General features: G+C 40.1%; 1 protein-coding gene across 5 annotated transcripts in view; it reads left to right on the forward strand.

Annotated features, from left to right (window-relative positions):
* VCL (vinculin) overlaps nt 1–26,100 on the forward strand; it is a 115,233-nt gene that overhangs the window by 43,502 nt on the left and 45,631 nt on the right. For all 5 annotated transcript variants that reach the window (XR_014825691.1, XM_021072078.2, XM_005671073.4 and 2 more), the window contains 2 exon segments: nt 24,205–24,355; nt 24,536–24,644. Coding sequence is in view for 4 of the 5 variants with exons in the window: in XM_021072078.2 (XP_020927737.1) it covers nt 24,205–24,355; nt 24,536–24,644 (260 nt within the window). In the remaining variant the exon portion in view is untranslated.

Genomic DNA, 26,100 nt, shown 5'->3' on the forward strand with positions numbered 1-26,100 from the left:
AGGGCATATTGGAATGTGGAAGAATGGTTTAATTTCAGTTAAAGATTATATATTTGGGTTGTAACTGTCAATGAAGGACTTCCAATGCTGGGACAATTCCTTATTATAAAAGTGAGGACCATCTTAATATAGAGCAAGATTTGCATTGTCACAGGAAGGCTTGCTCTTCGGTGGAGCAAAAGTTATCTGATCCCTGAGTGCACTGGCAGATAGAGTTTACAATTTACTAATTTTACCCAAGATTGCATTAATAGCCACACTGTTGCACAAGAGGTATAGGGTTGCATGATGATTGCCATAGAAACTGCTGGGATCTTCATGGACTTCAAGAGTGCCATGTCATGCTGGACTGTTAAAATATTAGGCTCATCCTATAAGAAATCGATTGTCGGAGTTCCCTTGTGGCTCAGAAGGCTTAGGATCTGGTATTGTCACTGCTGTCGCTTGCCTCGCTGCTGTGTCACGGGTTTGATCCCTGGTCCTAGAACTTTTGAACACCATGGGGTGGCCAAAAAAAAAATAGTCATTTGTTGCTTTAGAGGCTGTCAGCAGGGCATTTAACTACTATACTACAGGTTTTCATTTTGTGTGATCATCCAGGCAGCAGGAACATTAATGTGCAATTGATTGATTAATGGGCTAGACACACTAATTGGTTAATTGAATATTTATTGATTGCTTTTTATATGTCTAGCGTGCTAAGTACCGCATAGAATATCAATTTCTATGATTCTTTTTTTTTTTTTTTTTTTTTTTTTTGGCTGCATCCGAACATGCAGAAGTTACTGGAGCAGGGATCAGCGTCCACCATGGTAGCGTCCTGAGCCACTGCAGTGACAACGTTAGATCCTTAACCCACTAAGCCACGTGGAAACTCTTTTTACTCTTATTATGAATGATCACTTGTAAGATGTATTACAAGTTTTTTATTTATAGTAATAAAGTGCCAAAGTTTGCAAATGCTTTACCTTTTTTTTAAAAAGCAAATTGAACATATTCAAGATTACATGTATAATAACATCCCTCTCATTCTCACTCACTAGGTTTTGTTTTCTTCCTTTTAACTTTTGTTCAAGTATAATATATTCATTGGATTTTTATTACGCTTTCTTTAAGGGGGGTGAAATTAGTGGAATTATAGTTATTGTGGCTGGAAATTGTGCATAATCCCAGGTATGCCTACAGGGGTATGTCCTATATGAGAGTTCTGTTCTTCTTTGTATCAAGGAGGAACTGAAGTGGAGGACTGCTGCTGCAGAGAGGTTTTTTTAAACAATGCTTTAAGAAGTTCCAAATTAAAGAGCTGTAAGACAGACTGACTTATTAACTATAACAGAAATTCTGAGGAGTGCTCTCATTATAGGTAGGAATAGTAGAAAGAGGCTTCATGTAGGGAGTGGGACTTGGAAGAACAGATGTAGGGGAAAAGTAAGTCCTGAAGTGGGGACACGTGTGGGGAGAAAGGTAGAATGAATAGCATGAGTCAGCCTTGGCCGCTATGAGGAGAGGAACCATCATGGTGGGAGTGGTTGGAACTGAGCCTAGGTAGTAGGTTGGGCCAGGTGATGGAAGCCAGGTAGAGGAGTTTGGGATTGGGTGGCAGAGAAGCTTGGCAGTTCTTGAGCAATAAGTAGAATGACAAGATGAAAGTGATTTTTCAGGAAGATTCATAACCAAATACAGGATGAATAATAGGTGCTAGTGAAGAAGAGAAAGCTCTATGTCAAACCGACCAGATTCATTTTCTGTCAGCAAGGATTTGCTTCAAATTGATTTCTTATAGGTAAAAAACGTTTATGGCGAACTTTTATTTGCCTCAGAAAAATTGCTATTGCATTATACAGTGGAATTTCATTCTTATTTCTGCAATGGAGCCAAAATGGATAAGGAAGGCAGTTCTTGGCCCTTATCCAGGGGTGCTCAGTACTTGAACGTATTAAAAGCTGTGACTTGTGAGGTGGTCTTGTGGTATGAACTCCTTAAAAGGTCATAATGCTTTGTTTGTTGGCAGGCAAATGACAGTTGCATGTAGAACTGTGAAATGTTGCCCCTGTCTCAGTGCTTCTCTGAACAGGCTGCTGGGAATCATCAAAATTTGGATTGATTGACCAGTTGTGGCTCTTTTTGAAGTATATTGTAATGTCTAAGACTATCGAATAAACGAATGTTCCTAAAATACCTTGTGAAAGGGTATATGTAGTACTGACAATCTGCATGATTGCTATTGATCGTATTTCCTAGGAAATTGCCTTCTTAAATTATGGCCTGTATTTGTATGATTTTTACCTTGACTGATGTTCATGTGCAAAGTAGAAATTTGAAAAGGGTTTAATAAACATGCTTATACTTAATTTAGGTCTCTTTTGACCTAAAGTAGTAGTATCATATTTTTAGATCACAAGCCCTCATATTTGGCTTTTTTCTTTGCTTTTGATCTTGAACACTCAGAAATTTGTATTTTCAAACCCTCTTAGTGGTGAAAGTACCTAGAATATCTTTTTAAAGTATTAATTCTTTGGGGGAAGTTCCCTTGTGGCATAGCAGGTTAAGGATCTGGTGTTGTCACTGCAGTGGCTCAAGGTCACTGCTGTGGCATGAGTTCAATCCCTGGCCCAGGAACTTCCGCATGCCATGGGTGCGGCCAAATAAATAAACAGAAATGTCCTTATAAAATATTAATTCTTTCAGCATACCGCTCAATGCACTTTGCTTATCCGGGGCTAATGTGTGATTCTAATATTTTGTTTTATTTTTTAACTTAGCTTTTTGTGATCCTTTCCATTGCTACTTTATTTTATTTTTTTGCTTTTTAGAGCTGCACCTGTAGCATATGGAAGTTTACAGTCTAGTGGTCCATTCAGAGCTGTAGCTGCCAGCCTATGCCACAGCCACAGCAATGCAGGATCCGAGCCGTGTCTGCGACCTACACCACAGCTCACGGCAATGCTAGATCCTTAACCCACTGAGCAAGGCCAGGGATTGAGCCTGAGTCCTCACCAGTGCTAGCCAGATTTGTTAACCACTGAGCCACAATGGGAACTGCTCCATTGCTACTTTAAAAGATTTTTTTTTTCCTAAACATAGATGACCAAGTAACTCTGAGATAATCATCCACATTTGCCAGCTGACTTGTTGCATTTTTGACCTAGAGCAAGCACTCAAACTTTAAATAATTCACCTTTGAACTTGCCACATTAAACATAGTTGAGTACTACTGTTTTTTACAGACTTTCTCAAACAAAAATGATTTAAATTTTGAGTCTTCAATAATGAACTCTGGGTATTTTATTAACTTGAGGAAGAGTTCTAAACAACTTGGCAGGGATTTAACCCTTGTTTTACTTTGCATACACTTCAGGATTGAGAAGTAAACAGGAAGTTCTCGTTGTGGCTCAGTGGTAACAAACCTGACTAGGATCCATGAGGATGCAGGTTTGATCCCTGGCCTCTCTCAGTGGGTTAAGGATTCGGCGTTGCCGTGAGCTGTGGTGTAGGTTGCAGATGGGGCTCCGATCCTGCATTGCTGTGGCTGTGGTGTAGGCCAACAGCTGTAGCTCTGATTCGACTCCTGGCCTGGGAACTTCCATATGCCACAGCTGTGGCCCTAAAAAAAGAAGAAGAAAAAAAAGAAGTAAACCAATAATACCTTAAACATGTAATGCTTTGGTTTCTACTTTCAGTAGAGTAATCACAATCACATGATTGAAAAAAGCTCAAGGGGCCAAGGAAATTCACATTTATTCAGTACGTATTATTGGATGAAGTAATATATTATATATAATACTTATATATTTATATATATAATATATACTTATATATATAATACATATTTTTATTTTCTCTTGTAATTCTGAGAACACCAACCAATGAAGGTATTAACATTCATTTTACAGATAAGAAAACTGAGGTTCGAAAAACTTTAATGAACCTAAGTGTGTCCAGTGTGTAAGTGGCAGAACATGTTTCCTATTGACAGTCTTGTGGCCTCCAAGTTCATGTTCTTTTCATAGTCTGACTTCCAAGAAGTCATGTAGTCTACCCTTCTCTTTCCAGACACTAGTAACTTTATACCACTCTTAGAGGATAACAACTTAGTTTTCCTAAGTATTTCCAAATAAAAAAATTTTTAGATGTGATTTGTCATGCATTGCAGTTTCTTACAACTCTTAAGCTATGAAGAAGTTAAGGTCATATTTTATTTATTTATTTATTCTTCTTATGGCTGCCCCTGTGGCATATGGAAGCTCCCGGGCTAGGGTTCCAGTCGGAACTGCAGCTGCAGGTCTACGCCAGAGCCAAAGCAACACTGGATCTAAGCTGCAGTTTGCAGCAATGCAGATCCCTAACCCACTGAGTGAGGCCAGGGATCAAACCTGTATTCTCATGGACACTATGTTGGGTTCTTATCCCACTGAGCCACAAGGAGAACTGAAGTCATAGTATTTTAAAACTAAAAGGAATCATAGAGATTATTTAATCCAACTACTTTATTTTACAGATGAATTGAGGCCATTGGTTGCTCCAACCCTACTCTGTAAATGCAAACAAAAACACTAAAAGTAATTAGACACAAACAAGTATTTTCTTAATTATTACCTTGACTATTCCTATATAGGTCTGATACCACATTAAGAGTTTCTTAAGGTTGAAGTTTTTTTCCCCCTAGTACTATTTAAAATCTTTGTTTTTTCCTTAGTAGAAGCAAAATAACCTTATAAACATCACTTGGGTACCTTTTAGGGGCTGGGTATGTTAAGTTGTGTTGTTTAATCTACCTCATCTTGCAGATGAGGAAGCTGAGACTCAGAGAAGCTCATAGTAACTTGCTGAAAGTTACCCAGTACACAAATGGCAGAGACAAGGTTCAAATTCTATAGTTTCTCTTTCTTACTCTTCCTTGTAAGAATCTCTTCTTGGAGTTTTCTAGTGGCTCAGTGGTAAAGGATCTGGCTTTGTCACTGCTGTGGCACTGGTTCAATCCCTGGCCCTGGAATTTGCATGCTGAGGGCGTGGCCAAAACAATATCTTTTTTGGGGTATAGGGCTCTGCTTTTCTCAATGAGGTCAACATATAAGTATTATTGATCAAACTTGTTATAGTCTTACTGTTTGGTTTCAACTATCAGTTTATGACTGAGGTCTGTTTATCTATAATAAATGTATATTTGTCAGTTTTCCTCATAATTGTCAATTTTGGCTGTGTATATTTTAAAGCATTATTATTAAATGGTTACAAGCTTATGGTTCGCTTGGGTCCTAATTCTGTTAATTATTTTGTTATTATTCCTTATTTAGAATGACTGTTGGTTGATGTTAAACCTACTGTTGATTTTTATCTCCAGATTGTGTTCCTTTTTTTTAAAGCACATCTTAGTTTTTGTCAGTTTTCTTCAAAAGTAAAAACATTCTCATATTGTGTCTATTACACTTTGTGTTTAGATGCATATAACTCATTCATTACATTCTACTGTAGAACAGCGATTGTCAACTTTTTTTAGAATAAGGACTTTCAAATAATAATAATGAGATTCTTTATTCTTAGTTGATTGAGAATTCATAAGGAGGAGTTCCTTCCCTTTGTGGCTCAGTGGTTAACAAACCCAACCAGGAACCATGAGGATGTGTGTTTGATCCCTGGCCTTGCTCAGCGGGTTAAGGATCCGGCATTGCCCTGAGCTGTGGTGTAGGTTGCAGACTCGGCTTGGATCTGATGTTGCTGTGTCTGTGGCACAGGCTGGCAGCTGTAGCTCTGATTCAACCCCTAGCCTGGGAACTTCTACATGCTGTGGGTTCAGCCCTTTAAAAAGAAAAAAAAAAGAATGCATAAGAATAAAAGTTAAGATGAATTTGTAATTCTTTTAAATAAATTTTAGTGAAATATAGGTGACTTAGTGTTGTGTTAGTTTTAGGTGTACAGCAAAGTGATTCAGTCATACATATACATGTATATATCCATTCTTTTTCAGATTCTTTCCTCATATATGCTATCACAGAGTACTGAATAGATTTCCCTGAGCTATGTAGTAGATCCTTGTTACCAACCAGTTTTGTATGTGGAATGTGTGTATGCCAATCCTTCCTCCTGGAATTTCCCCTTTGGTAACCATAAGTTTGGTTTTGAAATCTTTGAGTTTTTTTCTGTTTTGTGAATAAGTTCTTTGGTGTTGTTTTTAAATTAGACTCCACATATTAGTGATCTCATATGATATTTGTCTCTCTCTGATTTTGTTATGTCTTAAGAGAAATTTTTATTTTATTTATCACAGCAGTATCGACATACATTTGAAAACTACTAATGTCTGTAAGACACGCTTGCTTATATGTTTATCTTATATGTTCTTCCATAATCCTAGCATGAAACAGAGGAAGGACCAGAGGAGCTGATGGACCTATAGGAGCAGAGTTTTTGACTGAACCTCTTAGGCTTAGAATCTCCTCTTCCTTCACAGATGCTATATTTGAACAGGAGGTGAAAGAAGAGAGGAGAAAGACTAGGACTAGGCATTCTGGTTTCAGAAGTTGTGACTCATACTCTACCTTTCAAGTAAGCTCTCCCTAAGACTTTAGGAGGGTATAGCTTGGGCAGCAGTGACACTTGGAAACCTCCCATCGCCAATGTGCTACTTCCCCTGCAGTTATCTCTGGGCCCTGGCAGAATCCTGTTTTGTTTGCAGGGAAGTCGAAACTGGCTGCACACCCTCCTGATTTCATCTGAAATAAAAGAATTTAGCCAGGCTTTGGTGTTTTTGTGTGTGTTTTTTAGCTTTGTTATCTCAATGTACATGTTCTAGCAAAAAAGTTTGGACCTTGAAGGGTTTTGAATGTCTTTGGTATGACTCATTGTGGTTTTTAATTTTAGTTTTGGGTAGACACCTTCAGTGTCCTGCAGTGTCACTGAGTTAGGTTGAGGAAAGGAATAGTTTGTGGCTGAGGCCTGTAATATCTTTAAATCTAGGAGCATGGGGTTGGAACAGCATGTTTTGGTGTTATCACACAGTGTACACATGGGGAGTCTGTGCTGTGCACTTGCTGCTTGAACCAGATTAAAGCTGGTCATTGTACTCAGTGTTCAGACTCCCTCCTAAAAATTGTAACTGCTCGTGGCCTTCACTCAGGTTTCTGGATGACTAATGGCTTAGGCCCCTTGACCTTTCTCAAAATTTCGGCAGTGCCAGGAACAAAGCATATTGGCTGGTACTGGGATGCCCCAGAATGAATCTGCTTTTTGCTATTTTAAAGTAAAGTTTGTGCCCAAGTATATAAAAGAATTCTTTATTTTCATACATCTCCCTGAATCTTTTGAAGTTTTCACACATATAATTATTATTATTTGATAAAATCATATGTATATACACAAAAAGACAAGAGGATGGAATGAATCATTTATGGAGGCAGCACTTCTTATTTGAAGAATAGTAAAAAGACTGCACTGTCAGTTGCTAATACCTGGAGTTTCATTAGAGCTCATTCCTCAGGTTAACAATTTAAATGCTTGAAAACCTAGTGAAGACAGAATTTTTGGGGCATCAGCAGTGACTTTTACTGATCTGAGGTTAGGTTCCAAATATGGGAAAGCAGAGAGTGTTTGAGGGCCTTTCCCTTACCCCCAATACCTGGCCTTATATTTATGAAGGGATTGGACTTTAATATTTTCTTCAAATGATACTATATATACTGACTATAGAGAGAAAAAGGGGGAATCTTAAAAGAAGATGTTTGGAGTTCCCTGGAGGTTCAGTGGCTTAAGGATCTAGCATTATCACTGGTGTGGCATGGGTTTGATCCCTGGCCCCAGAACTTTCCACATGCTGTAGGTGTGACCAAAAAAAAAAAAAAAAAAGATGTTTATCATGCATTTAAAATTATTCAGGAGTTCCCATTTTGGCTCAGCATGTTAAAAACCTAACTAGTATCCATGAGGTTGCAGGTTTGACCCCTGGCCTTGATCAGTGGCTTAAGAATCTGTGTTTCCACAAGTGGTGGCGTAGATCACAGATGTGCCTTGGATCTGGTATTGTCGTGGCTGTCATGTAGGCCTGTAGCTGCAGCTCTGATTCAACCCCCCAGCCAGGGAATGTCCATGTGCCACAGGTGTGGCCATAAAAAGAAAAAATAAAAACAAAAAAATAAAATTATTCAATGCAAAGGCTTAAATATACCACCATGTTTATGACCCAGTTTTGACATTTCTTTATTTTTAAATGTGATGGGCTTCTCAAACTTGAAAGTGATCTGGGCCTTTCTTGATCTCTGAGGGTCTCTGCTTAGATAGGAAGGGAGAGACAGTCTCAACATAGGTTAAGAAGAGAGTGGGGGGAGTTACCTGGTGGCCTAGTGGTTATGACTTGGCTCTTTCATTGCTGTGGCCAGAAGTTCAGTCCCTGGTCTGGGAACTGAGATCCCACATCAAGCTGCTGCATGCCATGGCCCAAAAAAGGAAAAGAAGAAGAGAACAGGAATAGCCTAGCCAGTTAATTTTGCCTGCCAGATTAATTATGCCAGGGCCAGCCTGGTTGGAAATGGACATAGCCACCGTGGGGGAAATCCTCACCAACTAACCACTTGTGTTCTTTATTCTTCCCACCTGTTTCCTTCCTACTTACCAAGAGTTGTCTGTACTTTGCCTGATCGGAAGTGCTTGTGGCCTGACCAGCTCTTTCTTTTGAAAGGACAGGTCTCAAGATGTTAATTAACACCTGCTTCCTTGGGTGTGTGCCAGGGTAATCCAACTTCCATGAAATCAGATTTTCAGTTGTTCTGCTCTGTAGCAATGCGGAGAGAATGTATATGTTGTGACTTTGTTTATAACCTAAATGGCTATACTGTCTGAGGTCGGATTTTATTAAAACAGTGATTTTGGTATGGATTTTGGTTTCCCTCACTGCCAACATGTTTTTGGGGGGTGGAGTGAAAGTTTCATTTGTTAAATGGTTTAGAGAGCTTTTTGGTGTAAACTTATAGAGCAGTGTATGTCTAAATAGGCCCATCAGACTCTCTCCTTTATAGAGGCATCCTTTCTTTTATTGCATTTAACTTCATTGTGCTTTGCAGATACTGCTTTTTATTTATTTATTTATTTATTTATACAAATTGAAGGTTTGTGGGAACCCTGCATTGTCATATGGTAGTGTTTTTAAGTGATAAAGTATTTAAACTTGAAGAGGGTACATTTTTTTTAGGCATAATGCTATTGCATACTTACTAGATTGCAGTAGAGTGTAAACATAACTTTTACGTACACTGGAAAACCAACACATTTGTGTGCCTCACTTAATTTGATATTAACTTTATTTTGGTGGCCTGGAACCAAGCCCGAAATAGCTCCAAGCTGTGCCTATATTATTTTGTCCAAAGTTCTCTCTCCCCTCCTCGGCTGAATCAGTGAGCTGGTATATGATGACTGATTTTGACAAAAGCAGATTGAGATTGTTTGGTTTCAGGGTGAGGGAGTTACCTGTTCTTTGTGATAGTAAACTGCCCTCTCTAGTCAAACCGGGTCTATTGCAAATGCATGATATTATTTGCAGAAAGGATTATCAGCTTGGGGTGTGTATGTGTGAGACAGAGACAGAGACACAGAGGAACACTTACAGAGAGAAAGAAAGAAAGAGAGGGAGGGAATACTCGTCCATTAGAAAGACAGCTCAAAGAAGTGCTGTGACGGGGAATTATCATTATAAGTAGTGCTGAGCTCCCAAGGCCAGGAGCAGAGCTGTCCCTGTCTCTATCACAGCTTCCCTATCTCTCAGGTAAAAATGACTACTTCCACTTTTATGTCCTCTCTGCATGTGCTGGACATCCTTCTAAATACTAATTTGTATTTGTTATCATGTATGTCTTCTCCTGTTAAGGTGGTAACCCCTTAAAAGTAGGGACTTAAAAAAAAATCTAGTTGAGGACTCATGCAGCATGTAGTAGGTCCTCAATATGTTAGATGAACAAATACATGAAAGAATTAAACTAAAGGATTTTAAGATTAATATCCCACTTCTGAATGCAGTCTAGCAGAACCTTTAAAATTGTCTTGTGGCAATCAATATTTATAATCTCCAGCTTTGTTTTCCTCTTTTTTTTTTTTTCTTCTTTCTTTTGCTTTTTGGCTGTGCGCATGTCATGCATAAGTTCTTGGGCCAGGGATCAAACCTGCACCACCGCAGTGATAATGCTGGATCTTTAACCTACTGTGCCTACCAGGAGAACTCTGTTCCTCTTACTTTTCTTAAATAAAAAATTCAGGATAAATCTTGATTAGTGATAATTGAAATCACTTGGGGCTGAGTAGTTTGGAACCTTTCCATCTCTTAAATTGAATGGAGTTATGTCATGTAGTAATTCTGTGAAGAATGGATTAGAGAGTTAAGAGATTGTCCTGTGAGGCTGTCATTAGTCCATAGATCTAAAGCATAAGAGCTTTCTATTAATTTAGGTTGAAGACTCAAAGGCAGAGAGAAACCTTAACCTGTGCTAGTTGATTGATTTAAAGTAGCTAAATCAATGTTATTAATATAGAGTCAAGACATATAATTATTTAGGTATTGGACCATATCCCTGCTGTCATTCTCTAAAATGCTTTTTAAAAATTCAGATTTGTATTAAAAAGTGGAAGATCACTTTAAGAAGCCAGGCAGCTTGAATGTTTAAATAAAATCTCGTTTTCCACAGACAAGACAGACTTCTTCCTGTTCTGCCTACTGGTTAGTCATGGCAGGATTTGTTTGGCTTTTATGAGAGTGCCATTAAATTTTAATGTACAGATCAGATGTCATACTGTAGGTAAAGGAAAGAGTGCAGTGTCTATTTTGGCCCTATCATTTTACCACACAAGGGAACCATTAGTGGAGAGACTCAAATTGATTCCTGTTAAAGCTTTTCTATTTCATCTTTTTTCCCCCCGTTTCCTTTCTCCATGATTTTTTTTTTCTTTTTCCAAATGTGCAAACTTGTATAGTAACTGTATCCTTTCAAATAGGTGTAGTGTGACAGTTGCCTTCTTTGGTGCTTATTTTGTTTGCTATAATTTCATCAAGGTTCCTGTTACCTGGAAATAAAATTAAGTTTGTGACTTTTTCAAGTTAATGATTTTTTTCTTTGTTTTTGTTTGTTTGTTTGTTTTGTCTTTTTGTCATTTTAGGGCAGCACCCACGGTATATGGAGGTTCCCAGGCTAGGGATCTAATCGGAGCTGAAGCCACCAGCCTACGCCAGAGCCACAGTAACACCAGATCCAAGCCACGCCTGCGACCTACACCACAGCTCATGGCAATGCCGGATCCTTAACCCACTGCTCGAGGCCAGGGATCAAACCCGCAACCTCATGTTTCCTAGTCGGATTTGTTTCTGCTGTGCCACAACGGGAACTCCACAAGTTAATGGTTTCTATGGCCAGATGATTTCATCTGTACTTGGTGGAAACCCATTCATTTATTCAACAAATTTTTATTGAGCATTATGTGTCAGAGATTATATTCTTTGGATACATTAATGAACAAGATAGACAAAGTCCTTGACGTTGCTGAACTTATAGTTTTATATGGGAGGTAGAGAAAATGAAACAGAGGGTTTATGTCTCATGGGAGCACATAAAAGAGGTACCTAATAGATTTAGGATGGTTTCCTGAAGGAAGAATCATTCAAAAGCAACACCTAAGAGAATAAGTAGGGGTTATTCAAGCAAAAGAAAGGAGAGAGAGAGAGAAAGATGCTTTAGCTAGAAGAAACGGCTATTAAAAAACCTTGACATAGAGGCTTCAACTAGTGAAGTAGTGCTCTTCAACTAGTGGTTTTCAATAAGTTGCTGGCTATCCCTAAAAGACTTTTGAAATACTTCTCTTGAATAGTTAAAGTTTTCATTTAAATATATAAAATTAAATATTAAATATTAAATATACATATATTTTTTTCCATTTTAGGGCTGTACCTGCGGCATATGGAGGTTCCCAGGCTAGGAGTCCCATTGGAGCTACAGCTGCTGGCACGTGCCACAGTCACAGCAACACAGGATCTAAGCAGCATCTGCAACCTTCACTGAAGCTCAGAGCCACACCAGATCCTTAACCCACTGAGTGAGGCCAGGGATCGAACCTGCAATCTCATGTTTCCTAATCAGATTCGTTTCTGCTGCACCATGACAGGAACTCCTCATTTAAATATTTTTTAATCACAAATTTAGTTGCAAGCATGTATTTTCTGCCATATTATATATTATATACGTGTCTTATGTTTTGCTGCAAATTTAGCTCATTTAATTTGTGGGAAATATCTACCGTGATCATTGGTAAAACAGTCCTAGAAGTTTTAGTTAGTCAATTATCTTTTAAAGATTTAAAAAATAAGAAAAAAAAGTGTCTTTATCCACATAGCTACCATTTTGTGGTCTTCATTTGTTTCTTATAAATCCAAACTTCTATCTGGTATAATTTTCTTTCTTCCTGAGAGGCTTCCTTTAACGTTTCTTTTAGTTCAGATCTACTAGGTGATGAATTCTTTTAGCTTTTACATATCTGAAAAAGTCTTTATTTTGCCTTAATTTTTCCAATATTTTCTTTCAGTACTTTGCTCTACTGTTCTCTGGCTTACATTGTTTCCAATAGGAAGTGTGTTGTTATTCTTATGTTTCTTCCTCTGTATATAAAGTGTCATTTTTCTCTGCCTGCTTTTATTTATTTATTTAACTGTGCCTGAGGCATGTGGAAGTTCCTGGGCCAGAGACTGAACCTGAGCCACAGCAGCAACCTGAGCTGCTGCAGTGACAATACTGAATCCTTAACCCACTGAGCCACATGGGAACCTTCTGATTCCTTTTAATATTTTCTACTTGTTAATGCTTTTAAGCAATTTTTCTTTCTTTCTTTCTTTCTTTCTTTCTTTCTTTCTTTCTTTCTTTCTTTCTTTCTTTCTTTCTTTCTTTCTTTCTTTCTTTCTTTCATCTTTTAGGGCCATACCCATGGTGTATGGAGGTTCCCAGGTTAGGGGTCCAATTGGAACTGTGGCCACTGGCCTACACCACAGCCACAGCAACTTGGGATCCAAGCCCCATCTGCAACCTACATCACAGCTCACGGCAATGCCGGATCCTTAATCCACTGAGCGAGGCCAGGGGTCAAGCCTGCATCTTCATGGAACTCCTGTTTTAAGCAGTTTCATTATGATGTGCTTTGGTATACTTCTCTTGATATTTCTTGTGCTTGGGGTATTATTAAGCTTTTTGGCTCTGGGGCTTTATAGTTTTCATTAAATTAGAAAAACTGTGACAATTGTTTCTTCAATTTTTTTTTTTTTTATCCTTTCTCTCTTTTGGGAACTTGAATTACACACATATTAGGTTGCTTGGAGTTGTGCCACAGCTCACTGATGCCCTGTCAATTTTCTTCTAAGTCTCGTTTTGTGCCATTTTAGATAATTTTCATTACTATGACTATAGTTTCAGTAATATTTTTCATGCAATATCTTGTCTGATAGGAGTCTTTCCAGTGCATTTTTGTGTCTCAGACACATCTCTGATTGTTCCACTTGAGTGTTTGTCTTTAATTTTTCATTTATCTACTCGATCTTTCGTTTGCATTTTGAACATATGGAATATAGTTATAATGCCTATCTTAATGTACTTGTCTACTAATTCTGGCATCTGTGTCATATCCAGGTTGGTTTTGAGTGATTGTTTTTTTCTCTTCATTTTCATACCTTTTTGTATGCCTGGTAAATTTTAATTGGATGCTAGTGTCATATTACAACAAACACAACGCAAATGTTTTGTCTTATAGCTGTGGAGGTCAGAAGTCCAGAATGGGTTAGCGGAGTTATGTTCCTTCTGCAGATTCTAGGAATGGATCCATTTATTTGCCTTTTCCTCCCTCTAGAAGTTGCTTCAATTCTCTTGCTTACTTCTAAATTTCCAAATTCTGCATTGGTGGTTCAGTGGTAGAATTCGCACCTGTCGAATTCCTCTGCATTACTTCAGTGTCTGCTTCTGTTATCACATCAGCTTCTGCTTCTCTTGTCAAATCATAATGAAATAATACCTTCAATGTGCAGATAAAATAACTCTTAACCAGAATTTTATAATACTGAAATAGTCTTTGAAGATTGAGGACAAAATAGGCATTTTCAAACAAACTAAATTTTTTCAGCCGCAGACTTTTTTTTTTTGCCTTTTAAAAAAATTGTAGTTTATTTACAATGTTGTGTTTATTTATTTATTTATTTTTGGTCTTTTTGCCATTTCTTGGGCCGCTGCCGTGGCATATGGAGGTTCCCAGGCTAGGGGTCTAATCGGAGCTGTAGCCACTGGCCTATGCCAGAGCCACAGCAACTCAGGATCTGAGCCATATCTGTGACCTACATCACAGCTCACGGCAATGCCGGATCCTTAACCCACTGAGCAAGGCCAGGGATCAAACCCGCAACCTCATGGTTCCTAGTCGGATTTGTTAACCACTGAGCCACAACGGGAACTCGAATGTTGTTTTTATTTCTGATGTACCCCAAAGCTATTCAGATATACTTAAATACACCCTTTTTAATATTTTTTTTATTAAGGCTTGTTTCAGGATATTGAATATAGTTCCCTATGCTATACAGTAGGACCTTGTTATTTATCCATTCTATATGTAGCAGTTTTCATCTGCTAACCTCAAACTCCTGATCCATCTCTCCCCCACCCCACCCTTCTTGGCAATCACAAGTCTGTTCTCTAGGTGAGTATATTTTTGTTTTATAGATGGGTTCATTTGTAGCATATTTTAGATTTCACATATAAGTGATACCGTATGGTATTTGTCTTTCTCTTTCTGATTTACTTCACTTAGTATATCTGTAGTTCTATCCATGTGCTGCAAATGTGTTATTTCATTATTTTTTATGGCTGAGTAGTATTCTATTGTATATATGTTCCACATATTCTTAATCCATCCATCTGTTGTTGGGCATTTAGGTTTTTCCAGGTCTCGGCTATCGTGAATAGGGCACCAGCAGACTTTTACTAGAGGAAATTCTAAAGAATGTCCTTCAGACAGTAGTCAGATGATTCTACGTATAAGGCCTGAGGTATAAGAGGGAATGATTAGTCAAGATATTGGACAATTTGTTAGTAAATATAAACAAACTGACATATATAATAATATAACATGTAAAGATTTAGAAGTTTAAAATAAAAGATAAAATATTTTATACATGAAAGCAATAACATAAACATGAAGTAAAATTTAAAACAATAGCATAAAGGTCAGGAAGAGATGATTGCAAATTAAGTATCCTAAGATCATCCTGATTTTTGGGAAGGAAGTAAAATTATTGACTCATTTTAGATTTTTAACATTGCAAGTATGCATGCTAAAGCATTGGCTGTAACTACAAAAGTAACAAAATAGAGTATATAACCTGTAACATATGAAAGCGGATAAAACAAAAAGATCCTCAATCCAAAAATTATAGGACATATGGGAAATAGTAAGATATAAAAATAATACTAAATGTATCAGTAATATTAATACATTTAAATGGGCTACATTATTAAGTTAAAAGTTGGTAGATTGGATTAAAATATGTAGTTATATGGTATTTATAGACATATCTAAAACACAAGGATCAGAGAATTAGAAAATTATATACCAGTCAAATAAAACAGACAAAACTGGTTTAAAAATCTTTTGTTTTAAAGTCTATTTTGTCTGATATGAGCGTTGCAACTCCTGCTTTTCTGTCATGTCTATTGGCATGAAATACTTTTCCCCAGCCTTTCACTTTCAATCTATATGTATCTTTTGTCCTAAGGTGAGTTTCTTGTAGGCAGCATATTGAAGGTTTTTGCCGTTTTATCCACTCAGCCAATCTGTGTCTTTTGATTGGGGCATTCAGTCCATTGACATTTAAGGTGATAATTGATAGATGATTATTTATTGCCATTTGATCCTCGTGTTCCAGTTGATTCTATGGTTCTCCATTCTTCTTTTTTTTTTTTTGGTTGGATGGTCTCCTGTTATTATCTGCTTGAGTGTATTTTTTTTTTCATTTTTTGCAAATGCAATATTTGGTTTTGGCTTGTGGTTGCCCTGTTTTTTAAGTATGCTAACCCCTTCCCATAATTGTGTGTTTTAGCCTGATGGTCCTGTAAGTTCAAACACTTCATTATTATATTAAAATTAAGAAGAGAGACATACATACAAACAAAAAGGATTATTTACCTCCTAACATCCCTTGCCCACATTTTATGGTTTTGATGACTCTTTTATTTTTTTCTTTTTAATTTTATTTTGTTTGAAGCATGTTCATGATTAAATCTGTATGCTGGCTTATTTGAGTGACTGCTCTCTGATTGTATCTTCCTCAGTCCTAGTTCTTCCTCTTCTTCTTCTTCTTCTTTTTTTTTTTTTTTCTTTTCTTTTTTCTTCCCTTTCCTTCCTTTCTTTTTGGTTTAGAGAAGCCCTTTCAATATTTCCTTTAACCTGGGTTTTGTGTTGCTGTATTCTTTAAGTTTTTGTTTGTTGGGAAAAATTTTTATTTCCCCTTCTATTTTAAATGATATTCTTGCTGGATAAAGTATTCTAGGTTGCATATTTTTTCCTTTGAGCACTTTAAATATCTCTTGCCATTCCCTCCTGGCCTGTAGTGTTTCTGTAGAGAAATCAGCTGATATTCTTATGGGGGTTCCCTTGTAGGTAACATTCTGTTTTTCTCTTGCTGCCTTTAGGATCCTCTCTTTATCACTAACTTTTGCCATTTTTATTATGATGTGTCTTGGTGTGGGTCTGTTTGGGTTCAGTTTGTTTGGGGCCCTCTGTGCTTCTTGTATCTTGAATCCAGTATCCTTTAGATTTGGGAAGTTTCCAGCGATAATTTCTTCAAATATATTTTCCATTCCTTTATCTTTTTCTACTCCTTCTGGAATTCCTATTATGCGTAGATTGGCCCGTTTTATATTATCCCATAGGTCTCTTATATTGCTTTCCAGTTTTTTGATTCGGTTTTCTGTCTGTTGACCAGATTGAGTGATTTCCATTATTCTATCTTCCATATCACTGATTCGTTCTTCTGCATTATTCATTCTGGTTTTTACTGCCCCTAGTTCAGTTTGCATCTCTGCAAATGAATGTTCTAGTTTTTCTTGGCTCCTCCTTATATTTTCTAGCTCCTTTCTGAGGGTATCTGCATTGCTGTTCATATCTTCTCTTAATTCCTTCAGTATTTTCACTATTTCTCTTTTGAACTCCAGGTCTGTCAGACTGCAGAGATCAGTTTCATTGTTGACTGTTTTAGGTGAGTTCTCCTGTTGGTTTGACTGGGGGTGGTTTCTCAGCTTCTTCATCTTGCTTGTTGTCTTCTTTCTCCTGAGGGAGTTGTACTCTCCGTTATCGGGTAGTGTTTGCCTTGTCACTGCCCTGGAATATTTCCTGAGGGCTGTCGTTGTTGGTCAATCTTTTTTTGAGGCAGTGTGGCTTTTCTGGAGTGTTGATGGGGCTAACAGTGTTTCTTTGAAGCAAAGGAGGACTTCCTGAGGGCAGACAGGACTGGGAGGTCCACCCCACGATGGTAGCAGATTTCACTTGGTTCTCAGCACCCCCTGGGGTCTTGGGCGGGTAGCAGGGCCCTTGGAGACTCAAGAGGTTCCTCCCCAGGGCAGCCCGACTCAGAAAGACCGTCTGAGATCTTTTCCCGATTCGGCCAGGCTTGTTGCAGCTTTTCTGGGCTGCAGGGGGTCCTGCCTGGAGCTGGCAGTCCTATGCAGCTGGTCCACTAGGTCTCAGCACCCCTTGGGGTCTTGGGCGGGGGCAGGGCCTTTGGAGACTCAAGAGGCTCCTCCCCAGAACAGCCCGACTCAGAAAGACCGTCTGAGATCTTTTCCCGATTCGGCCAGGCTTGTTGCAGCTTTTCTGGGCTGCAGGGGGTCCTGCCTGGAGCTGGCAGTCCTATGCAGCTGGTCCACTGGGTCTCAGCACCCCCTGGGGTCTTGGGCGGGTAGCAGGGCCCTTGGAGGCTCAAGAGGCTCCTCCCCAGGACAGCCCGACTCAGAAAGACCGTCTGAGATCTTTTCCCAAGTCGGCCAGGCTTGTTGCAGCTTTTCTGGGCTGCAGGGGGTCCTGCCTGGAGCTGGCAGTCCTATGCAGCTGGTCCACTAGGTCTCAGCACCCCTTGGGGTCTTGGGCGGGTAGCAGGGCCCTTGGAGACTCAAGAGGCTCCTCCCCAGGGCAGCCCGATTCAGAAAGACCGTTTGAGATCTTTTCCCGATTCGGCCAGGCTTGTTGCAGCTTTTCTGGGCGCAGGGGGTCCTGCCTGGAGCTGGCAGTCCTATGCAGCTGGTCCACTAGGTCTCAGCACCCCCTGGGGTCTTGGGCGGGTAGCAGGGCCCTTGGAGGCTCAAGAGGCTCCTCCCCAGGACAGCCCGACTCAGAAAGACCGTCTGAGATCTTTTCCCGATTCGGCCAGGCTTGTTGCAGCTTTTCTGGGCTGCAGGGGGTCCTGCCTGGAGCTGGCAGTCCTATGCAGCTGGTCCACTAGGTCTCAGCACCCCTTGGGGTCTTGGGCGGGTAGCAGGGCCCTTGGAGACTCAAGAGGCTCCTCCCCAGGACAGCCCGACTCAGAAAGACCGTCTGAGATCTTTTCCCGATTCGGCCAGGCTTGTTGCAGCTTTTCTGGGCTGCAGGGGGTCCTGCCTGGAGCTGGCAGTCCTATGCAGCTGGTCCACTAGGTCTCAGCACCCCTTGGGGTCTTGGGCGGGTAGCAGGGCCCTTGGAGACTCAAGAGGCTCCTCCCCAGGACAGCCCGACTCAGAAAGACCGTCTGAGATCTTTTCCCAATTCGGCCAGGCTTGTTGCAGCTTTTCTGGGCTGCAGGGGGTCCTGCCTGGAGCTGGCAGTCCTATGCAGCTGGTCCACTAGGTCTTAGCACCCCCTGGGGTCTTGGGCGTGTAGCAAGGCCCTTGGAGACTCAAGAGGCTCCTCCCCGGGGGAGCCCGTCTCAGAAAAACCGTCGGAGAATTAGGTCGATCTATTCACGGCCTGGCTAGGCTTGTTCTAGCTTTTCTGGGCTGCAGGCCTTTTCTAGGGGGCTGGTGGTGTTTGGTGCTGCTCTGTGGAAGTGTAGCCCCTCCAAAGGGCAAGCAGGCCTGTGCAGGGAGAGCCCCTGCGGTGGTAGGCTTCAGGCAATTGTTGAGGCCAGCCCTCCTGGATGGCAGGTAGCCCCAGGTTCCGCGAGAGCGTAGGGGGTGGCGGGGGTGGGGGGAGGGAATGCACTGGGAAGCACAGCTTTCTGCTAGCTAGCGGGCCTGTAAGCTTGCTGTGGCGTGGGGGGTATTCTATGGGGACCCACCCCTTCTTCTCTCCGCTCCCCAGCACGGGCGCAGACCAGGCTCTTCTCCCAGGTTCCCTCTGAGGCGGCTTTCCACTTCCCCGCCCCTAGAGTATTGCTCCCTTCCTCTGCCGACAGCTTTGTTTTCTAGTCTCCCAGGCAGTCTCTGCCCCGTCAAATGGTTTAGAGACCTCCCAAGCAGTTTCCGCTCTTCCCCGCCCCCCTAGCCCGGGGACTAATCTCTGGAGCCGAGGTCTCGGTGCCCAGCCCCCCCCCCCCCAGGCGTCCCCCGGCCCTTTCTTGGGGACTAACCTTCGGAGGCGAGGTCTCGGTGCCCAGCCCCAACCCAGGCGTCCCCCGGCCCCCTCTCGGGGACCAACCTTCAGAGCTGAGGTCTCGGTGCCCAGCCCCCACCCAGGCGTCCCCCGGCCCTTTCCCGGGGACTAACCTCTGGAGCCGAGGATTCGGTGCCCAGCCCCCACCCAGGCGTCTCAATTTTTGGTGACTGTGCCCGTAGTTCAGATGGTCCGTTGGGTTCTTGATCGTTTTTCCGTACTCCGACTTACTGCTACACTCTTCTCTGCATCTGGAGATTCCTCCGGTTCGTTTGATCTTTCCCCCGGTAGGAGACTTTCCAGGGTGCGGGATCCCTTTCTCCTCCGCAGTTCCCTTTCGGGAGCGCCCGTCCCGCTCGGATTCACCTTCTCTCACTCTCCTCTTTTCTCCCGTTCTGCCCAATAATGTCACGAACTTCTTGCCGTTATTGGAGTTTAGGTTCCTCTGCCAGCAATTGGTTGTTGTTCTGTGTGAGTCATTTCTTCTGTAGATGTGCTTTTTTTGTTGTGTTTGTGGGAGAGGGCGAGCGTGTCCCCCTACTCCTCCGCCATCTTGTCCTCTCCAGCTGGTTTAAAAATCTTAATATCAGACAAAATAAGCAACAGACTCATTGGTGATATAGAGAGATGTTACATAATAATAATAGTTTCAAATTATAAGAAAGGTATAATAACTATAAGCTTATATATACTTAAGTTAGCCTCAGTATATATAAAACTAAAACAGAACTACAAGTGTATATGGACAAATTTATTGTTAGGGAGAGATTTTATCACTCAGTAATTGAAAGATAAAACAGACAAGGAATTCTAGCTATGGCAGTGGGTTAAGAATCCAACTACAGCGGCTTAGGTCGCTGTAAAGGTGCAGGGTTTGATCCTCAGCCTGGCACCATGAGTTAAAGGATCCGGCATTGCTGCAGCTATGGCATAGGTTGTAGTTTCCGTGTGTGTCACAGCTGAGGCTTATATTCAGTCCCTGGCCCTGGAACTTCCATATGCCATGGATGCAGTCATAAAAAAATGGGAGAAAAAGGGTGTGTGTGTGTGTGTGTGTGTGTGTGTGTGTGTATACACACACATATATATAAATATATATATATATATATATATATATATGCATGATGGGGTCACTTTGCTGTACAGCAGAAATTGACAGAACATTGTAAACTGACTATAATAAAAATCTTTAAAAAATAATAAAAAAAAGACAAAAAATCAGCAAGGATATAGAAGATTTGAATAACAATTTATTTTTTGCTTTTTAAGGCCATGCCTGTGGTATATGGAAGTTTTAGGCTCAGAGTTGAATCAGAGCAGCAGCTGCCAGCCTACTCCACAGCTACAGCAATGCGGGATCTGAGCCACATCTGCAACCTACACCACAGCTCCTGGCAATACCGATCCTTAACCCACAGAGCGAGGCCAGGGATTGAACTCACATCCTCATGGATCCTAATTGGGTTCATTACCGCTGAGCCACAATGGGAACCCCAAATTGTACCCTTTAAAAGGACTAATTATAGTTATATAAATTTCACATCAATTAAACTATTTTGAGATCAATTTGAGTCAGTCATATGGGTGAAGATATGTAAGGATGATTACACACTGAATTGTTGAGACTGAAGAAACATATTCTCATCTGCTGTCGTGGGAATGTAAATTGATAACATCTGTGGATGGTAGTGTGGCAACCTTTGTGAAAGTTATTAATGTCTAAACTTTTGACTCAGCAGTTCCATTTCTAGATTATATCCTACAGATATATACATTTAAAAATGATACTTACTCAAGATGATTCATTGCAGCAGCCTAATAAATTATAGACTGGTTGTGTAGCTATATAAAAGAATGAGGAGGCTTTTTATGTAGTTTTATTAGAACATCTCCAAGTTAAATTAAGTAAAAAATTCACTACACAGGAGTTCAAATTGTGGTGCAATGGAAATGAATCTGACTAGGAACCATGAGGTTTCGGGTTTGATCCCTGTCCTTGAGCAGTGGGTTAAGGATCTGGCATTGCCATGAGCTGTGGTGTAGCTCTCAGAAGCGGCTGGGATCTGGTGTGGCTGTGGCTGTGGCATAGGCTGGTAGCTGTAGCTCCAGTTGGACCCCTAGCCTTGAAACCTCCATATGCCGCGGGTGCCGTCCTATAAAGCAAAAAAAAAAAAAAAAAAATTCACAACTCCGAAAATATGCATGATATGATTCTGTATATGTAGAAAAGTGGATGTCTTATGTTTCTGTTTCTGTATGCAGAAAGTGTCTTTTTTGGGAGAATACAGAGGAAACTCATAATGCTGCTTGCAAGTACATGGAATTTGAGTGCCTAGGACATAGAGGAGGAAAGATTTTCATTGTATGCTTTAGGGTTTTCGATACATGTATATGTTTGGTCATGTATATGAAACTATATATTATGTAATTTAAAATTAAATTTTAATTTTAATTAAAAAACCTTTAGAAGGAGAAAACAACCAATCATCTAAAAGTGATAAAAAGCCGCACCAGGAGTTCCCTAGTGGCTCAGTGGGCTAAGGATCTGACATTGTCACTCCTGTGGCTTGAATCACTGCTTTGGTGTGGGTTAGATCATTGGCTCTGGAACTTCCGTATACTGTGGGTGCGGCCAAAAAAAAAAAAAAAGGCCACTTTAGTTGAGGTCTTGCTCTTTGCTGATACTGCTATTGTGCTGGATTATGGCTCTGATGTTTGTGACTTACTAAAATATGCCTCTTGAGAGTTAGAATAGTGCTTGTTGCATTTTAATATACATACCTATAGTGTCCATAGCCCAATGCTGTTGCATTTTAATATACATACCTATAGTGTCCATAGCCCAATGTTTTTTATGTAGTTGGAATTCATGTTGGTTGGATTCTATTTATTAATAACACAATACTGCCTTATATTTGTAGAGTTTTATGTTATTCCATTTGATACTCAAAATTGCTTTTTGAATTGGGCTTTTATTTACATGTGACAATTTTCTGTGTTCTCAAATAAGAATGTGTAATTTTGAATAAAAATTTTAAGTAATTTATTCCATATCTTTATAAGTTACTCAGTAATAACATAATAGATTTATTGAATGTGAGTTAGAGATGATCTATTAGGTCCTTTTCAACTCTGTATGGAAGAATGACTGAATGAATGAATATACTTTAGTAATATAAGAGGATCAGTGAGAATACTTGCTTTATGTGTTTTGGGTTCCTTTTTTAAATGAACCCCCTTCCCCCAATAAAAAGACACCTTTGGTTGATCAAGTGATCTAAATTATTAAGCTATATTAATATTAAACTATTAATAACTGGTCCAGTTATTAATGCCAGTGACAATTAATTAACAGTATAGTCTAATAGGGTTGTTTTCAAACAGTCCAGTTTATCAAACAAATCCATTAGGCTAGATGAATGAAAAATTTATATGTTACCTCATACTTTTTCTCTGTGTTTCCTTCTATTCCTTTATTTTGTCTGATCATTTAATTTCACCTAACACAGTGTATGGCATTTTATTTCCAGATGTTAAATCTGAAATTATTGTCAAAGTTTTCAGTTCTTGTGTAAGTATCTTTTAATGGCAGTGTGTATAGAGTGAGAAATAAGGCAACAGAGGAGTTAGACAGATAGCAACCTAGGAGTAGAAAGTCCAAAACATATTCTTACTCTTTTTTTTTTTTTGTCTTTTTGCCTTTTCTAGAGCCACTCCCGTGGCATATGGAGGTTCCTAGGCTAGGGGTCTAATCAGAGCTGTAGCTGCCAGCCTTCAACAGAGCCATAGCAACTTGGGATCTGAGCCACGTTTGCAACCTACACCACAGCTCATGGCAACGCCGGATCCTTAATCCACTGAGCAAGGCCAGGGATCGAACCTGTGACCTCATGGTTCCTAGTAGGATTCATTAACCACTGAGCCATGATGGGAACTCCTTTTTTTTTTTTTTTTTTTTTTTTTTTTTTGGCTTTTGTTTGTTTGTTTGTTTGTTTTTGCTTTTTAGGGCTGCATCCATGGCATATGGAGGTTCCCAGGCTAGGGGTTGAATTGGAGCTGTAGCTGCCGGCCTACACCACAGTTCACAGCAATGCTGGGTCCTTAACCCACTGAGTGAGGCCAGGGATTGAACCTGCATCTTCATGGATACCAGTCGGATTCTTCGTTTCCACTGTACCACAATGGGAACTTCTTCTTACTCTTTTTTTGTTATTAGGAAATGATGAAGAACGAGGGTTTAAAGCAGTGAATGACTGAATGTGCTGCCCTTAATTGTAAAATCTAAAAGCAGAAGACTTAGGTTCTATTATAAATAGGTCTTAGTGGGAATTCCCTGGTGGCGCAGTGGGTCTAGGATCTGGGGTTGTCACTGCTATGGCTCAGGTTGCTGCTGTGGTGTGGGTTGGATACCTGGCCCTGGAATTTCCACATGCTGTGGGTGCAGCTAAAATAAAATAAAATAAATAGGTCTTGGCTAGTTTTCATATAGGAAAAAAATGTGAATTTATGTCCGTTTATATTCTTTGCATTTGCATGTGACATTCTTCTGCTTGGTTCTGCCAGTGAGTTAATTCTCCATGCTCTTCCCCTCAGGGTTGAGAATGCTTGTACCAAGCTTGTCCAGGCAGCCCAGATGCTTCAGTCAGACCCTTACTCAGTGCCTGCTCGAGACTATCTGATCGATGGGTCAAGGGGCATCCTCTCCGGCACATCAGACCTGCTCCTCACCTTCGATGAGGCTGAGGTAGGCAATCTGAGGCCATGCAGACCTCTTCCAGACAATAAGCCCTGTCTTAAAGATTATAATGGAGGATTGACGGTTGTTTAGGATGAGAAAATGTTGACTAGCTACCCATCTGAATTACTATGTTTTCTACCTAAATTCTTCACTCAATTGACTGAATACTCTGAAATATATTTTCAGGTTCGTAAAATTATTAGAGTTTGCAAAGGAATTTTGGAATATCTTACAGTGGCAGAAGTGGTGGAAACTATGGAAGATTTGGTCACTTACACAAAGAATCTTGGACCAGGTTAGTCATATCCTTCTTTTTATACTAAAAATTTTTATGGTTTGGCCATGTTTGATCAAGAAGAAAGGATCGCTCCCCCTACTTTTTTGTGGAAAATGTAGGTGATGATGCATTTGACTTTTGGGTATCTCTACTCTGTTGATGGAGCTGACTCTGTGCTTCTACTGAGGAGACAGCATTGTCTCTGAAAGCTGAATCTGCTTTCTACAAATCCTGGCTCTGTCTAATGAATTAAATTGGACATTGCAAATGCTGCTGGAGAATGTAGGAAATGCTTTTCTGTTACTGCAGTGCTTAAGGCCACCCTGAATCCTGACCTCTTCATTCCGCATTATACAGCATTCCTTCACTGGCTGCCAGCCGGCCTGTAGCTCTCTATGACCTCTTAGCATGCTCTTTAGCCTGCCTGCTATTATGATTCATGCCTATGTCCAAGGCCGCATAATACAGTCAGACCTAGAAAAAGAGAAGAGCTTCTGTGGCTAAATCTCTTGATTGTTCCATCATTTGAAAATCAAATATTTAAAATTCATGAACATAGATACCAGCTTTTGATGTTACAGATATAGATCACAAACTTGAAGCTCCTTAAAGTATGAATGAAACCAGTGACAAGACATATCAGATGTTTAGTCTGTTAGAATTAAAGATCACATGTAATAAAATTCTTTGTCTTATATAAAATGACTTTTAATTAATATTATTATTTGCTTGAGGTTCCAATGCAGTCATCCTATAAACTTATGGCAGTTAAGAATTCCTCTGAAGAGTTCCCTTTTGGCTCAGTGGGTTAAGAACCTGACTAGTATCTACAAGGATGAGGGTTCCATCCCTGGCCTCATTCAGTGGGTTAAGGATCCAGCATTGCCACAAGCTGCAGCATAGGTTGAGGATGCAGTTTGGATCTGGCATTGGTGTGGTTGTCGTGGAGGCCAGAGGCAGCTCTGATTTGACCCCTAGCCTGGGAACTTCCATATGCTGTAGGTGCGGCCCTTTAAAAAAAAAAAAAAAAAAATTCCTCTGAAGATCACTGGGAAATGACTTTGGAGCAGTACCCTTTAAACTTTCTCATAGTACTGTGAATAAATTTTATTTCTTTAAATGAATCTCATGCAGAATCCCGGCATATAAAAGGACAAATGGAGTTTTTTGGGGTGAAGCAGGAGCAGCCCCACCCTTCCCATCTCTCTTTGGGTACCTCTTGACATTCTGTGAAACTACTTTAGAAATTTTAAGAGCAGTTTGAAAATCAAAGCTTTAGAGAGTCACATAGCACCTTTGAATAATATCCAAAGTAAACAAAAAGCAGCTAGCAGGCTGATTCCAAAACACCAGATGCTTTCAAATGCTGTCATCACTATAATTATTTTTATAATATTTTTATTTGTTTCTAATTATAAAAGTAGTACATCCTTATTTTGGGCACATTGGAAAGTATAGAAAATTTTAAATATTA

The sequence above is a fragment of the Sus scrofa genome, chromosome 14 (genome assembly GCF_054392235.1).
Source record: "Sus scrofa isolate SSC_HxYL_T2T_F1_AM1 chromosome 14, Sscrofa_HxYL_maternal_Yorkshire_Landrace_v2.0, whole genome shotgun sequence".
Classification (NCBI taxonomy): domain Eukaryota; kingdom Metazoa; phylum Chordata; class Mammalia; order Artiodactyla; family Suidae; genus Sus; species Sus scrofa.